The sequence below is a fragment of the Myxine glutinosa genome, chromosome 7 (genome assembly GCF_964187855.1).
Source record: "Myxine glutinosa chromosome 7, kmMyxGlut1.1, whole genome shotgun sequence".
NCBI classification, from domain to species: Eukaryota; Metazoa; Chordata; class Myxini; order Myxiniformes; family Myxinidae; genus Myxine; species Myxine glutinosa.
The window spans coordinates 60,571,269-60,589,319 of record NC_136267.1 but is presented as its reverse complement, the minus strand read 5'-3'; the positions used below and the strand labels follow the sequence as shown (position 1 = coordinate 60,589,319).

Sequence of the window (18,051 nt, the reverse complement as noted above, 5' to 3'; positions counted from 1 at the left end):
GATCAAATTTGATGAAACTTGTGCCTTTTGCCACTTAAAGATATTTGAAAATTTTCATTTTTCTGGTTTCCATGGAAACATGTTGGACATAGTGCATTTTGTTATGCATTTCGTTTCTGGAGCAGAACTCAAAAACTGTTCAATATATCTTAACCTGTTTAAACATGACATACCTTCAACGTCACTGTACCTCTTTAGCACATATAAACAATATAGTTTGTGGTTCTATTATGCATATTCTAACCATATTGATATAGACCAGTTGAGTTCAGGTTCCCTGGAACCTCTAGTTTTTAACATTATCTTCGATATATTCTATATTTAACATTGTGACATGAAAATAGTTTTCATATTTGTTATAAATGTAGTTTAAACTCGTGGTTATGCGTTAGAGCGGTGTATTTCTTTTAGCAGCGTCGTCTTCAATGTTAATTTTTTTTCTTTTTCTAATAGACATATTCTGTCATTTTAAAACCACCAAAGTGTGTAATAGGTTTCCCCGTTTCATAAAATGTATTGTTTGATACGTATGATGCTTTAAAAAACTGTTTTTTTTTTTTTGTTGTTTTTTTTTTTTTACCTCAGAAGAGATCAACATTAACCTCAGCGAATGTCAATCGTGGTGTCAGTATTTGATGAACTTATAAAGACTTAGGTGACTTATAAGTGTGACAAGCATGTGCACGGGATTCTTCCCAGAAGAATGAGTGGTCGCATTAGCTTGTACGACTTAAAATGAGCGAGTTTTGTTTTGACGTTTGGGCCAGTTTTACATGTTGTATCCCTAAGGAATGAAACGAACGTTTTTCCTGGCTTACAATTTTATTCGAAGTCACACATGCCTCAAAATACACTCACCTCTATGGAATTGAACGCTGAATCCGAAAATGTAAGTGAATGAAATTGCCTTGTTTTTTTAAACATTATCTTCTATATATTCTAAATGTATATCTGTGCAGTGTCTGTCTTGTGTTGTCTTGTCTTGTGTTGTCACTGAACTACTCCCTCAAACTTTTGTGAAATCGTACTATTCCAACTTGACCCACGGCGGGAGTGTGCGCTCTACTGAGTGGCGTTCTAGTTTATCACATGTACAGACTTGCAGGCATCGTTTGACACAATCTTTTTGGGAAAGATTTTTTCTGTTTTACTGCATTAAAGCATTTATTCTTATTCTTAAATGATGTTTTTCTCCTAATTCCGAGATATATCAAAATATATTCTCTGACAGTTAGGGCTTACTTTGTTTTTCATTTATTGTTTTGGGGAGAGGGGATGTTAAACAAAACATATTATTCCAACTAAATCCACGGCGGGAGTATGCGCTCTACTGAGTGGCGTTCTAGTTGCTGTTTATTTTGGTGATATATCTCCTGTTTAAACTATCTTTCCAATGTGTGATAAATCTACTACATTTTTTATGCTTAAAAAATATGTTTTGGAAATAAATGACAAGGTAGGCTTCAAATGTACAACTGGAGTATGAATTTTGTCAAGATCCTACAGCATGAATAATTTTTGTCAAGACCCTATGGTCTCCTGCTCTTCCTCTGCTCCAATTGGTTCATCTGATCATATACTTTTGAGAGTCAATCTCTCTCTGGCTATTCTCGGAGAGCTGCCTCAACGCTGGCGAGTCTGGCAGTTCACTAAGGCAGATTGGCAAGTACTGCAAGCAGCCATCTCTCTCTTTGGGACTGGTCTCCCATATGTAATGCCCCTGATATTAATTTAGCCTTGGAATTCTTCCACAGAAACCTGCTCTCTCTCATGCACAGATTCATCCCATCTCGTCTTCAATTATCATACCCTTCTTCATAGTTATCATATGAGAAGGTGGTGAAGGTTATTTCAACCCTCGACTCCGACTCTGGAACTGGACCAGACGTCATCAGCTCACATGTCCTAAAAACCTGCTCTGCTGCTCTTGCATACCACCTCTCTGCCCTTTTAACTCTATAATTTGTCTTAGGTTATCTTCCATCTGCTTGGAAATCAGCCAACATCACTGCATTATATAAAAAGGTGCTAAAACCAATCCACATATCCACTGACCTATCGGCTTATTTTTAATAATTATCAGCAAGGTCATGGAACCCATCATTGCAGTTGATATGAAATCCTTCCTTTTCTCCAACAACCTCATCTCTGATCACCAATTTGGTTTCAGACCTGGTCACCCCATCTTGGACATGGTGCTTCGACTCAACCAACAATGGATGGAGACCATCAATGTCAGACAGGAGATCAGGGCCGTCTCTCTAGACATATTTCATGCTTTTGATACAGTTTGGCATCCCGCCTTACTTGAACCTCCAAACTCTCTGCCTATGGCATACAAAGCAATCTCCACACATGAATTACTGACTTCCTCTAGTCTTGTACCCAACGTGTGGCTCTCTCCAGACTCCTTTCATCTCCTCTCCCTGTGTAGGTGGGAGTGCCCCAAGGCAGTGTTCTGGGCCCAAACCTATTCCTGATCTTCATCAATGATCTCTCTGACTCTCTGGAAAATCCTTTATCTCCTTGCTGATGACTCAATCTTCTGCCATGACATCCCTCATCCTTCAAACAGGCAGGCTGCAGCCTCTTCCTTCTCTTCAGACCTTGAAAAAGCATAAGCTGATCAAACACTTGGAATGTCTTTCAATCCTGACAAATTTCTCTTCTTTCAATCCTGACAAATTTTTCTCTCTCTCTCTCTCTCTCTCTCTCTGTCTCTGTCTCTCTGTCTCTCTGTCTCTTTGTCTCTCTGTCTCTCTGTCTCTCTGTCTCTCTCCCCCCCCCACAGGTGTGCCCATGTCATGAAATAAGCAACTTCTAAAACTCGGACAGTGTACAAGATACAAGAGAGTTTTCTTTTGAAGAACCTGCTAATGCTCTTCAAGAAATCAAAGATGGAAAAGACCCTGCACTAGATGGACTTCCAGGTGAATTCTATAAAGCTTTCTGGGACATTCTAGGCCCTACTCCACTTGAGATCTTTCATGATAGCCTTGAACAAGGTGAACTGCCACTGAGCTGCAGGAGGGTGGTTTTGTGTCTCCTTCCTAAGAAGGGGAACTTGCAAGAGGTCACAACCTGGAGGCCCATGCCACTCCTGAACACGGATTATAAAATCCTGTCAAAGGCATTTGCGGTGCGTCTAAAGGAAGTCATGCCCTTTTTAATTGGTATTGATCAGTCATATTGTATTTCAGAACGTTCTATTTATAACATTTTTTTGGTAAGAGACTTAATCAGTCTTCGTCGCACTACACCCCACGGTTTTGGTTTGATACTTTTAGATCAAGAAAAAGCTTTTGACAGCGTTGACCATTCTTTTCTGTTTGCTGTACTAAGGAAAGTAGGTTTTGGGGGATTTTTTCTATTTATTTCTTATGTTCAGTTATTATATAAAAATGCATCCTGCTCGTTGAAGATAAATAATAGTCTAGGTCACCCTTTACCCTTTCAGTGAGGCATCCGACAGGGCTGCCCGTTATCAGGTATGCTGTACAATCTTTCGGTTGAACCTTTACTAGCTCTGCTCCGAACTTCAGTGGCAGGAGTCTCCTTTGTCAGAAAACTCCAAAATGGTGATTTCAGCTTATGCGGAGGACATTTGTGTTGCGGTTTCCAATTATAATGATGTTTGTGAAGTCTCTCGTTGTCTGTCCCAGTTTGAGCTCACTTCCACTGCAAAAGTGAATTGGAACAAAAGTGTAGCTTTGTGGGTGGGACCCAAGCCTCCTTCCTCAGCGCTGCCTGTTCTACCAGGAGGGGTGCAGTGGAATAAAGAGGGATTTAAATATTTAGGATTATTCTTCGGAGTTTTTTTTTTTTTTTTTTTTTTTTTATATACAAGATCGAGGCTTGTGAAAGAGCGAAGCATATGAATGCGAAGCATATGGTTGAAGCATATGAACAAAAAAATTGGGAGGGTTTCATGGACAAAATTAAACGGAAACTGGTAAATTGGAAGAGGTTGCACCACCTTCTATCACTTAAGACAAGGGTGACATAATAAATAACCCTGTGGATCCATTTATTTGGCAGAAGGTTATTCCACTCCAGCCTCCTAGATACCTAGTCACAGGCATTCAGAGGGTGCTGACTCAGTTTTTCTGGGGAGGCCACCATTGGCTTGGGCCTAATATGGTATGTAAGCCTCGAAATGCAGGTGGCCAAAGCTTGATGTATGTCCCAAGTCAGATAATGGCATTTCGTTTAATGACGATAGTGTTATTGTACAGTGAGTGTGTTCCTTGGCGGCCTCTCACAAATGCCTGGCTGCGGGAAGCAGATGGTCTGAAATATGACCGAGAACTCTTCCTAATGGACCTGCAACACGTTGATTTGACTCAGCTCCCCAGATTTCATCAGAGATTTTTGAAGGCTTGGCAAGCTTGTGCAAGGGTTAGAGGTATCATATGATGCAAAAAAAATAATTGTACATGAGGCACTGTTTGAAAATCCTCTATTCCTTGAATTTTCAACCTCCAGGTCTTTTATGCATTGCTTCACCAGGAATGGAATAAGCAGAGTGCGAGACCTGATGAAACCTTCCTTAAGCGGATGGTTATCCACTAGCTCTCTGACCTCAAAAGTTGGGATCAGATCATCTAGAAAAGTAGATAAAGTGTTGAGATTAGTCATACAAATTTTTCGGAAGTTAAATATCCCGTGGACTGGTGTGGAGGAAGTGGTGGATGATCGCCTTTATTTCCCAGAGCTTCAAATTACCTCAGAAAAACAACAGGGTGTGTTCTCAAGTTCAGATGAAATTGGCGTATTTCATGTGATGGGGAAAGAATCAATTTATAAGATATGCCAAGAGGTGGTTATACCTGGCTTCACAAAACTTCTGAAAAACCGGTGGGAGGAGCTCTTACCAGCTGGATCTTTCTTATTTCATGTGTGGAGGGAAATGTATAGGTCTCCAACACTTGGACGGACGGGAGACTTAAACTGGAGACGAGTGCATCAGGTTCTGGTCACACAGACACTACTGCACAAGTTTGATCCCTATGTGCCAAATGTTTGTCATTTTTGTGTAACAGTTGAAAACGTGGCCCATGCTTTTGTCGAATGTAGGAGATTGTCGCCCCTTTTTCGTTTCCTGCAGAAGTTCTATAAATTGAACTTTGTTTTTTCTTTGGCAGTTTTTGTGTATGGGATTGAAAGGCACTTTGGCACTAGGAGCAAGTCAGTGGTCCCTTCTTGAATTGCCTGTTAGGGATTGCTAAACTTGCAATTTATAAAACTAGGAAGGTAAAATTGGGGGGTAGTGATAAAAATGTACTCTTTTGTTTTAAAGGAATGGTGTCGGCCCATGTAAGAGTCGGAACAAGCTTACCATTTGAGTAATGGAAGTGAAAACGACCATTGGTGTACAGATGAGATTTTGAGTTTTTTTGTGATTATTTATAATTGCTGCATGCATATGTACACACACACACACACACACACACACACACACACACACACACACACACACACACACACACACACACACACACACACACACACACACACACACACACATATATATATATACATATACACACACAGTCACGTGAAAAAGTAAGAACACCCCATGTAAAGTTTTGACTTTTTCAACATTTTTCAACATATTTCAACATACAGCTATTTGATCTTCATTTCAACAATATTGATAGATAAAGGTGATATAATATAACAAATATCATGAAACATTTACATTTTGTAGTCCATTGTATAATTTAAATAAACACAAATGCAAATTTCGCATGTGGAAAAAGTAAGTACACCTCTACATTTATCACTACTTCAAATACCTAAAATTCGAATCAGGTGTACCAGCTCAGGTGCAAATCATTAGAACATCGTTGGAGAGGATCTTGGAGGAACCTGTCTTATTTAAACCTCAGACATTTAGTTTGGTTTGCTCTTTGTTGTTGAAGTGTGCGGCGTCACCATGCCTAGATCAAAAGAGCTCTCTGATGCCTTCAGAAAGAAGGTTATAGATGCCTATGAGTCTGGGAAGGGATTTAAAAAGATCTCCAAACAATTTGAAATCAATCATTCGACTGTCCGGGAGATCATCTACAAGTGGAGAAGATTCCAAACAACTGCCAACTTGTTCAGGGCAGGCCGCCCCAGCAAGTTCAGCCCGAGAGTAGACCGCAAGATAATGAAAGAAGTCTCTAAGAACCCCAGAATGTCATCACGGGACCTACAGGTAGCTCTTGCCACTGTTGATGTCAAAGTGCACGAGTCTACCATTAGAAAGAGGCTGCACAAATTTGATCTACATGGGAGGTGTGCCAGGAGGAAACCTTTGCTGTCCAGAAAGAACATCAGGGCAAGACGAAAGTTTGCCAATGAACACCTGGACAAAGACCAGCACTTCTGGAACAATGTACTCTGGACAGATGAGTCAAAGGTAGAGCTATTTGGCCAGTGGCCACAGTACCAGAACAAATGTTTGGCGAAAACCAAAGACAGCATTTGACCACAAGAACCTGATACCAACTGCAAAGCATGGTGGTGGAAATATTATTGTTTGGGGCAGCTTTGCTGCATCAGGGCCTGGGCAGCTCACCATCATATAATCTACTATGAATTCTTCATTGTACCAGAGGGTGCTTGAGGATAATGTGAGGCCATCTGTCGGTAAGTTGAAGCTCAACCGAAGGTGGACCTTGCAACATGACAATGACCCTAAACATACCAGTAAATCCACCAAGGAATGGCTGAAAAGAAAGAAATGGAGGGTTCTGGAATGGCCAAGTCAAAGCCCAGATCTAAATCCCATGGATATGTTGTGGGGGGATTTGAAACGAGCTGTGCATGCAAGAAACCCCTCAAACATCACACAGCTGAAAGAATTCTGCATGGAGGAGTGGGCAAAAATTTCTCCCAGTCGATGTCAGAGACTGGTAGACAGTTATAAGAAACGCCTACTTGAGGTTGTTTCTACCAAAGGGGGCAATACCACCTATTAGAGCCAAGGGTGTACTTACTTTTTCCACATCCAAAATTTGCATTTATGTTTATTTAAATTATACAATGGACTACAAAATGTAAATGTTTCATGATATTTGTTATATTATACCACCTTTATCTATCAATATTGTTGAAATGAAGATCAAATAGCTGTATGTTGAAATATGTTGAAAAAGTCAAAACTTTACATGGGGTGTACTTACTTTTTCACGTGACTATATATATATATATATATATATATATATATATATATATATATATATATATATATATACAGTATATATATATATATATATATATATATATATATATATATACGTATATATATATATACATATACATATATATATATGACAATGATTTGGAAAACAAATTCTTTCTTGTTGTAAAATTACTTGGTGCAAAATTGTTTGTGTGTGTTTTTATGTGTGATGGTTTGTGAGGAAAAATATTTTTGTGTTTTTTGATACTTTTATCATAAAAAAACAAAAGTCTCTCTCTCTCTCTCTCCCCTCCCTCTCTAGCGCCACCTGCTGTCTATTGGTACATTGGGTATACTGTCATGGCGGCTCCTTGCTTCGTGTTGAGTACTCTGTCTCATTGGTTGTTTTCCCATCCACCATTTCGCTCCCTTGTGTCCTTGTTTCTGCTTGTAAACTTTTCACCATGCTCCCTTTCTTTATATGTTGAGACGAGAGAGGGAGAGAAAGAGAGAAAGAGGGAGAGGGAGAGAGAAACAGAGAAAGAGGGACAGAGATTACATGTAGTGATACCGGTAAGGGTTTCGCCGTTTTTTTGGGTGGTTCCCTGTCGATATTTTCGCTTCTCGCCTTAAACACATTTATTTTTTATTTCCTTTTGCTTATCTTTCCTCGAGTTCGTTTTGTTACCCGCAATTTCCCGAAGTTAGGGAAAGTCGGAGTGCTTTATTGACAGCCCAAAACGTCCCTTGGAATGAATACTGGAATGGCCCTTCAACAGTGACATTATATATTCTACATGTTCAGTTTTTTATTGCGGAGAGTGTAGTTTGTGAGTGTCATTTGACCCTTTTGTCGGTTGAGCTATACATAAAATACACATGAGGGGCTGTTTATACTGTATTTGTTGAGTTATCTTCTCATTTTGTTCAATGTCTTTATTATTAAATAAATAGTTGTTTATAAACTTTATTTCTTTATGATGAAACCAAAGATAAAAATATTAGTAAATTTGAAATTGTTTTATTCTGAAGCCAAGACAAACCTTCATGTGTAACTAATGAGACAAACAGTCAAACCTTTCATCGCTATCTTGTGAAACCCACATAATAAAATAATAATGTTTTATCTGTGTCAGACCTAGTGTTACACACCTTTCCGCAGAACTCTTCTTTTTGTCTGCAAGATGTGCTTTGACTTATCAAATGAACATGGGGGTAGGGTATATCATTGAAGGATTTTGAAATGGGAAGAAGATGGACATTTCCCTGGTAACTCTGTGCACGTGACCTGGACATTTTAGTGACTGGAGATAAGAAAGCGAGATATCTCTTCATTTACCGAACCTTAAGGGAAAGTGTGCAAGTCAGGATGTTTGGCATCAGTCTGGAATGCGTTAACTGTGTTCAGGCTTCATTAGCAAGAAAAAAAGATTTGGCTTAAAATGTTGAGCTTCTCGAGAAACTTCCTTTCGTGTTATAGAAGGAAAGCCGTTTGCCTCAATTACAAAATCTCAATAGGCAACTGTGATGTCATCAATGAAACCAAATCAGATTGGCCAATCAATGGAAAGATTAATTTAACCAGAGAAATCCCCCATCAAACTGTACTTGCAATCCTGAGAAAGATCTCCTTATGAGCTCATCCACTTTTCCCTATGGCCTGAGGTCACTGCACCACATCTGTCTCTGTGATTCTGTACACTGTAAAGCTGTCAAGATGATTGGCATCTCCCATGATGAGGCTATAGCACAAGGACTGCTGTTGTCATGTTGCACACAGGTTTTTGGCCATTCCATGTTTTACTCCCTCTGCTGTCTGTCCTCTAACCCCCTCCCCAGGTACTCTGGGATGCATGCATTCTTCTCGTCACCCCTTTCCAGTTAATCCTCCAAAATCCAGGCTTTCCATGCATTTCAAATTTCCTACTACTTTTGTCTAATTTATGGAACCTAACCCTAACTACCTTTCCCTCCAGGGTTTCAAGTTAGCGGGGCACCACCATCTCATGTTATACCCCATCCCACATTGGAATCTTTTCTATCCCATTAACCCCACCTAATGCGACCTTCTTCTTGTAGGCTACTTTTTTTCCTTCCCTCCTCTCTCTCGTCGTTGTTGATTCACTTGCTTGTTCTGTCACCCCCACTGCTCCAACACTGTCACCTCGCTCTTCCACGAGTCTAGATTTTGTACACAATAACGATCTCCCCTCAAATTACAGAAAACGGCAACAACCTATGATGCATTTTGACTGGCTTAAAAAAACTGTCACGCTCTTTCCTTTTCTTAGACGAGATGGATTTCTGATAAATGTGAATGTTAGGTGTATTTTTGGGTAAAAGTTGGGAACCTCACTTTTTAACATAATTAGGGTATGCTGAATTTGATTAACCTGGTTACCAAGCCGAATTTTGAGTTTTTGACCTTCTAATTAGCATAAACAAAATGGCCACCAAATTGCCATTTTTGGACAATTTCTTTGAACAAGCATTTATATATCATGCATATACATGCAGCTCTTTTACTTTAACTTTACAACTTTTACCCCAAAATGCACCTAGAAGCTTATACATGGCCTTTTTTCATAAATCCGTCTCGTCTATATTATGGTTGGCGACATATTGAAAGTGACATTCAAACTGATATTAAAATTGGACACGATAAAATGGGAAATGGTTTTAATAAGACAATGTTTCATACAACCATTTATTCTAAAATAAAGTATACATGGCCATGAAGCACAAACAAACTACATCAAATTCATACAAGGGGTCTGATCATCACTCTGTTGCTGACAGGCACACATTGATGTGCACCTCAACTCTGAATAGCGACATTTGCAGCGTCGAGTCTTGCATTGCTTCTGGCATGCACGACAAATCATCTCGAGGCAACTTTCTGGGATTGGACTCGGTGACATCAGAATAGGCTCTAGTCCTGAATCACCACGTTTCCATCCCATTTCCACAGGTGCAGAAAGGTCAGGTATGGCACAATGAGCATTTCTCCATACCATGGCTTGATAGTGTACTCGCATCAAATGGAAATGAAGAGCATCACTTGTCGGTGACATTGCTTCAGCTTTACCAGTCTTTGAGAACAACATATGTCGTGCTGAATCAGCAGAGGTTGTTCTGTGCACATTATATATTCTGCAGACGAACGCTTCTCCAGATTTGATTGTCTCCTCTGTGAGTTCACCAATGCCCAAGTTCTTCAGCAGTTTATTCAAACTCAAAAAAACCCCTCAAAATTCGGCTTGGGAGCCGGGTTAATCGAATTCAGCATACCGTAATTATGTTAAAAAGTGAGGTTCCTAACTTTTACCCAAAAATGCACCTAGAAGCTTATACATGGCCTTTTCCATAAATCCGTCTAGTCTATCTTGAAGCTTTTTGCCCAGTTTTCTGATTGAATGTTTCCCGATGCAGATGACGATGTGGACCTGGAGGCACTTGTGAACGGAATGAGCGCCGCATTTGATGGAGTCCGAGGCTTGGTTGAGTCCGGCCTATCTGGATCACCTCGTTCTGCTTCTCCGCACGTTTCTTCTCCATCGTCTTCGCCTCACCCCATCACTCCTGACAACACACTAAACCAACGATTTCCATTCCCCTCTCAACCTATGCATATCAAAAGTGTTAGGTGTGTTATATTCCTGAAAGCAATGTATCATTTCCAACCTTATTTTTCTGAACCTGCCAATGTTGTGCTATTTCGTTTTACCTATTTAGTGTTAGCAGATTACTGTACCAGATTACTATTTAGTGTTACCAGATTTGTTGGAGATGAACTTTATGTGAGGAGTTTAAAATATTAGTGCTTTTCTTAACCACCTTTAAAATTGTATAATAAAGCAGGTGAAGAATGAAAAAGATATCTAATGGTTAATGTATAATTTGTTATGATATGTAACATATTGGACTGGTTTTCGATAACGAATTTGGCCCGCTCGTTGCGGCATTACTGAGGCTCAACTGGGCCACTAGCCTTGCACATTAGGACAGGAATTTAGAATCTGATCTGGGTACTGGCGACGATGGGTACTTTTCATCAAACAACTGTGGGTGGTCGTTAACGTGCACCAGAAATCAAAGCTGGCAGGCAGAACACCTGGCTCAACGTCCGATTTGAGGGAAGGTGCACTCAATGATGATGCAACTTCGTCTGTGCGCGAAGCACCATTGAGACAGTTCATAATCGGGATGAGAAACAAACCCAGACGAGACAACCAAGAGACAAGTGTACAAACTTAGAATTATCCTCTGGGATCCAGATAGTGGTTGGAGTTAAGGATATTTAGTGTTGAAGACTGGTTGATTATAGGTAAGCTTAGGGGTTTATTTTCAAATAAATTTGTGGAAGTCTGTGTTTTTGAATTTTGAAGAAGTTTTTGAAGTTTTTTTTGATTTTTTTTTTTTGAAAAATTGAAGTAGAATTTAAAATTTGAAGTCGTGTTTTTTCCCCATTCCAATTTCCAAATTCACATTTACCACCCTTGCATTAATGTAAAAAACGAAATGAGTAATAGAGAAAATGTAAACCCCTATCTCGTAATGTATATGCGTGTTCCAACCCTGGTCGATCCTTCATTGCCGTTTATTGCTGAAAAGACGAATTGAATATTGACTCCCATCTTGTTTCTTTATCTGGTCATTCAGGCGACTGCTGGAGGATGAGCGACAGAGTTCTTCTCTCCCAGCAAGACCCTCAGTGATGACAAGTTCGTGTACATCTCCATTACTGGATCGAGGCCTGCCCAGGCCTTGCCTGCATAGCCCTGTGCAGGTTAGTGTCTGACCATGTTTCGATGTTTCTAACTTGCAAAATTGAAGATTTACATATTGGTTTGTTTGGTCTGTTATTAGTCCCCTAGTGGTCTCACCAGAGGGAACTATAGGTTTGCTCACCATCTATCTGTCTGTCCGTCCCACTTGTGGTTTTCTAGACTTTCCCCCCCATACCCTTTAACATATCCAACTGAAACTTGTTCTGTTTGTCTGTTTCTCTGTGTGTATGCCAATCGCCTACAGGTCACAATTTTACTCCGTTCCTCACGAAAATTCTCTACCTGGTCGAGGTAGTGACAAGCTGGAAGCCTATTGTTTTATGAAGTCAATAAGTCAAAAGGTCAAGGTCACATCAATCGTCAATTTTCAATCAATTCATTTGATATCTACAGTGGTGGGAAAAAGTTTGTAAACACTTTTTTTCAGAATTTCAGAATTTTCAGTATTTCTGCATAAATTTGACCTAAAATGTGATCAGATGGTCAACTAAGTCCGAATAATAGATAAGGAGAACCTATTATAAAATAGCTCACAAAATATCTACATGATGCAACATTGAATTTCTGTTGGAAAAAGTACGTTATAGTAGAGTACATAAGCTAAAAGTCGTTCAGTTTGTTATAAAAGCACCAAATTAGGTGTAGTTCTAGTTTAGGTCATACCTTTTCATTTTATCTGCAGAGCCCTGATGAAAAATGATTTTAAAGCCCAGAATCCTTAACCTCCCAAAAATGTATTGATTTTACCTAAAGCACACTAGTTTGTGTGGTAAAATAACCATTTTTGCAAACTTTATTATTTTTAGGAACATTCTATACTGCATGCAGCCATAATGCATCACTCTGGATTGTATATTTTAAATATAGCATCATATTTTACTAGGCTGGCACCATTTAATCTTGAAAAGGGGGCTTTGCGGCTGATGTTGATATGCTGAAAGTTGAGGGTTACATATTTATATCCGACACATCTTGGCATCAAAAACAAGATTTTGATGTTTCAAGTAAATTAATGTGTGAATGCACTTGCTTGTGAATCAAGTATGAAGGCCTCTGCCATGCCTGGAATTATTTGTTTTATGTTTTAGGCATACGACGTTAAATTCAGGGTCAGAAGTGACCTTTATCCTAATTTAGAAACGTATCCTATTAGCATTATTAATCTATTCATTACTGAACTGATTTGGGATTTCTTTTAAGATGTGCATGTAACTACCAAGCAAGGAAAGGAAGCAAAGCATGAAGGACATTAGTATTAATGTGGTGTTGGTGGTAGAGGTCATTGTTATAGTCTCCATCTTGGCGAATTTATGCCAACTTGTAAAACCCATGGGACATAACCAGTCAATGACTTCTGTGCAACCCACAGAATGGGCACTGTGTTTTTTGTGCCAGGAAGACCAAGAAGACACACCCTTGTTATGTCCAGAGAAAGCTCAGACTCAGATGTCTGACTACATGTCATTTGCAAGTAACTTTAAAGAATTTGAGAAGTGTGGCCCAGTCCCCATGGGATTGAGCCTCAGCATGTTAGATGATGGCAATGGCATTGCTAATATGCTCAAGGCTCACCAAAGCTGTTTACCATGAAACTTGTTATCTAACATTTTCTAGAGATGAGTTTCTAAAGGCAAAAAAACGTCTCTGGAAACACATATTATATGAACCGACCCCAAAGAAAGCAAGACACAGCCTTGATACTTCTACCAAAGCAAATTATCATCAATCAAAGTGCTTCTTTTGTGATCAACCAGGAGGTTTCATGCATAAAGCAAGAACAGACAACAATGATGCCTGTGTTAAAGAATGTGCAACAAAACTCCGTGATTCCAAGCTCACGACAAAGTTAGCATTGTCAGATATGCACGCACTATAGATGCACAGTATGATAGACATTGTATGGTCGATGTATACAACCGAGCACGTAATGCTGACAGCAAGGTGAAGAGTGGTTCTTCTTCTTCTTCCAGTGAAGTATCTGCTGAGGCTGTGGCCTTGACAGAGTTGGTGGCATATATCAATAAGCAGTCGGAAGAAATACAAGCCCCTGTGTTTAAACTGTCTGATTGAGCTAAATTGTATGATGCTAGACTCCAGCAGATGCGTTCCAATTCAGAATAATCATCAAAAGTAAACTCAACCAGGCTTAGAGTAAAACTGTTAGAATTGGTCATTAATTTTAGAGAAGTTCCTCAGGGAAGGGAAGTGCTGTTGGCTTATTTGGTTCCTTCTCCAAAGATTGCCAGAAGGAATCGGTGCCAAGCAATCTAATAACATTGGTCAAAATGATCCTGGAAGGGCCAAATATTGAGGACCAGGCAATATAAAAAATGTGAGAAACAATGCAGCATATGCGATGTGTCAGCTATTAATCCACAACAGTGTAAAACATACATCGTCCCGTACAAACACTGTGTGCTACAATGCTGACAGAGAAACACCTCTTGTAATACACAATGGCTTGAAGCTGCATGTGAAAAGCAGAAAGAGGAGCCTGGTTGAAAACCAGCACAAACTGGGCATGTCAATATCATAAATTCATGTGATTCCGATATCCACAGAATTTGCCAATAGTGTTTGTGAGCATTACAAGGAGGAAAGCATTGTCCGTCCACCCAATCTGTACAAGATGGTTTTCCAGTCAGGAGCACGATACAACCTAGATGATATTCCAAAATCTACCACAGCAAAGTGCTCATTTAATGGCACCGCCATTTCTTTGACCAGCCACGTGTCTAAAGAATGTCCTGCGGAAAAGGGTGATGTGACTCTAATTAAGGACTCTACTCACCAGATGATAGTAGCCAACTTGCCAGATGAGAAGGCTATTGTTCCCCCACCTGGGCTACAAAATAAAGTCCCCATAGTCCCTCCTGTGCACGGTCCTCTGAGGCTGATTGAGGAAGAAAACCAGTGGATGGACACAGTTTTGCAACTCCTCAGCAATGACCTGTTAAAGAAGGATGACATCATATCCTGGTCTAGTTTTCTGCCATTTTGATTATTCAATGAGGTCAGCTGATATCAAATCATAATCTATCTATAATTCCAGTAATCTCTGTGTGTGTGTGTGTCTGTGTGTGTGTATGCGACCGCTGTTTCTCGACAACTACCGGTCCGATATACTTGAAACTTTCCAGGTATATTGCTGGGGACCCGAGGATGTGCCTTTTCAAGGTTTTAAATTAATCGGACAAGTAGTTACCGAGCTATGGCGATTTCTTTACCAAACTCCGCAAGCCGTTTGCTTTGGACCAAACCATTTCATGTAAATAGAGGGGGGGGGGGGGGGGGGGATTGTCACCGTACTCGCAAGCCGTTCGCTTTGGACCAAACCATTCCATGTAAATAGAGGGGGGGGGGGGGGGGGGGATTGTCACCGTACTCGCAAGCCGTTCGCTTTGGACCAAACCATTTCATGTAAATAGAGGGGGGGGGATTGTCACCGTACTCGCAAGCCGTTCGCTTTGGACCAAACCATTTCATGTAAATAGAGGGGGGGGGGGGGATTGTCACCGTACTCGCAAGCCGTCCGCTTTGGCTTTGCGAATGGACCAAACCATTTCATGTAAATAGAGGGGGGGGGATATAATTTTGTACGGGCATGCCCTAGTATCTATAATGCTGATAACCATTTTTCAAAGAAATTTATAGCTTCTTTTGGATAATATGATGTACAACTTCATATTTTGACTTGAGTGATTGTAGGACTGCATTGACCAATACAACAAAATTTGACAAATTACTGGCATTGGAATCTTTTTCAAATTTGTGCCCTAATTTCATTATTATTGGAAATAAGAAGCTATAATTTGGCTTAGGAATATATTTTTGCCTCCTCTTTATGATGCCACAGTCAATTTATTGATATTTAGCCAAGAAAGACGTGTTTATGGGGGTCCATTTGAACATATAATATGTTGGTTGTTTTCTGTCAAGGGTGGCCATTTTGAATATCTAATAAGATCATGTGACCCCCAACATTTTTGGCCCTATTTTCATATCTCCAGTCCTTGTCCTTTCGAAAATGCATAGTTTGAATGGCTTTATTTGCTTTGTTTGGTTATTTTTGGCCTATTTCTTAAGTTGGTATTGACAATAAAGGTTAAAAGGTGAACCAAGTACTTTCAGCCTTCAAATGATATTTCATTGTGGCTTTGTAGTTAAAATGAAAAGGTATGGCTTAAAGTACAACACCACCAAATTTGGTGGTTTTATCACAATTTTAATGATTCTTGGCATATGGCCAGCTTGTGTACTCGACCATTAAAATGCTTAAGAACGTTTATAACCCTAAAACTTCTCGAGACCCCCTAATAAATGTAAGAACCATAAGAATCCTAAGATCTTTAAGACCCATACGAAACCCTATGACCCCTTAAGAACCCCAAAACTCTTTAAAACCCTTTGGGACCCTAAGACACTGTAGACCCAGTGAGACCTTTTGTTTGAGGGACTTCTGCAATAACACTTAATGGTCACAAGTCATAATGAAAAGGCCTACCATTGGTAAACCATCTCATTTCCAAGCTAATAGTGTGCAAAATAGAATTAATTAATTACATTTCTCATTCTTTTTTCAGGTTTTGCTCATCTTCGTTAGTGGCATAGAGAAAGGTCTGACTAGGGCTAGGCAAAGAGGCCCCACGTGGCAGAGAGAAAAGTCCCACGTGTCGGAGAGAAAATTCCCACGTGGCAGAGAGAAAAGTCCTATGAAGCAGAGAGAAAAGTCCCACGTGGCAGAGAGAAAAGTCCTATGTAGCAGAGAGAAAAGTCCCATGTAACAGAGAGAAAAGTCCCATGTAACAGAGAGAAAAGTCCTATGTAGCAGAGAGAAAAGTCCCATGTAACAGAGAGAAAAGTCCTATGTAGCAGAGAGAAAAGTCCGATGTAGCAGAGAGAAAAGTCCTATGTAGCAGAGAGAAAAGTCCTATGTAGCAGAGAGAAAAGTCCCATGTAACAGAGAGAAAAGTCCTATGTAGCAGAGAGAAAAGTCCCACGTGGCAGAGAGAAAAGTCCTATGTAGCAGAGAGAAAAGTCCTATGTAGCAGAGAGAAAAGTCCCACGTGGCAGAGAGAAAAGTCCTATGTAGCAGAGAGAAAAGTCCCATGTAACAGAGAAAAGTCCCATGTAACAGAGAGAAAAGTCCCATTTAACAGAGAGAAAAGTCCCATGTAACAGAGAGAAAAGTCCCACGTGGCAGAGAGAAAAGTCCCATGTAACAGAGAGAAATGTCCCATGTAACAGAGAGAAAAGTCCCACGTGGCAGAGAGAAAAGTCCCACGTGGCAGAGAGAAAAGTCCCACGTGTCAGAGAGAAAAGTCCCACGTGTCAGAGAGAAAAGTCCCACGTGGCAGAGAGAAAAGTCCCACGTGGCAGAGAGAAAAGTCCCACGTGGCAGAGAGAAAAGTCCCACGTGGCAGAGAGAAAAGTCCCACGTGGCAGAGAGAAAAGTCCCACGTGGCAGAGAGAAAAGTCCCACGTGGCAGAGAGAAAAGTCCCACGTTGCAGAGAGAAAAGTCCCACGTGGCAGAGAGAAAAGTCCTATGTAGCAGAGAGAAAAGTCCCATGTAACAGAGAGAAAAGTCCCACGTTGCAGAGAGAAAAGTCCCACGTGGCAGAGAGAAAAGTCCCACGTGGCAGAGAGAAAAGTCCTATGTAGCAGAGAGAAAAGTCCCATGTCACAGAGAGAAAAGTCCCACGTGGCAGAGAGAAAAGTCCCACGTGGCAGAGAGAAAAGTCCCCCGTGGCAGAGAGAAAAGTTCCACATGGCAGAGAGAAAAGTTCCACGTGGCAGAGAGAAAAGTCCCACGTTGCAGAGAGAAAAGTCCCACGTTGCAGAGAGAAAAGTCCCACGTGGCAGAGAGAAAAGTCCCACGTGGCCGAGAGAAAAGTCCCACGTGGCCGAGAGAAAAGTCCCACATTGCCAAGAGAAAAGTCCCACGTGGCAGAGAGAAAAGTCCCACGTGGCAGAGAGAAAAGTCCCACGTGGCAGAGAGAAAAGTCCCACGTGGCAGAGAGAAAAGTCCCACGTGGCAGAGAGAAAAGTCCCACGTGGCAGAGAGAAAAGTCCCACGTTGCAGAGAGAGA

The 18,051-nt window shown here is 40.5% G+C and overlaps 1 protein-coding gene across 21 annotated transcripts in view; it reads left to right on the top strand.

Moving 5' to 3' along the window:
• Positions 1–18,051, top strand: part of LOC137414453 (growth factor receptor-bound protein 10-like) — a 248,558-nt gene that overhangs the window by 83,317 nt on the left and 147,190 nt on the right. For 16 of the 21 annotated variants that reach the window (XM_078781798.1, XM_078781804.1, XM_078781794.1 and 13 more), the window contains 2 exons: positions 10,604–10,817; positions 11,834–11,960. The exons of 2 other annotated variants lie outside the window; for them this stretch is intronic. In XM_078781798.1, coding sequence (XP_078637924.1) covers positions 10,604–10,817; positions 11,834–11,960 — 341 coding nt within the window. Of the gene's footprint in view, positions 1–2,861; positions 2,931–7,493; positions 7,513–7,660; positions 7,745–10,603; positions 10,818–11,833; positions 11,961–18,051 lie in introns of those variants that run through there. 3 more of the 21 variants (XM_078781793.1, XM_078781810.1, XM_078781806.1) reach the window with 2 other exon arrangements.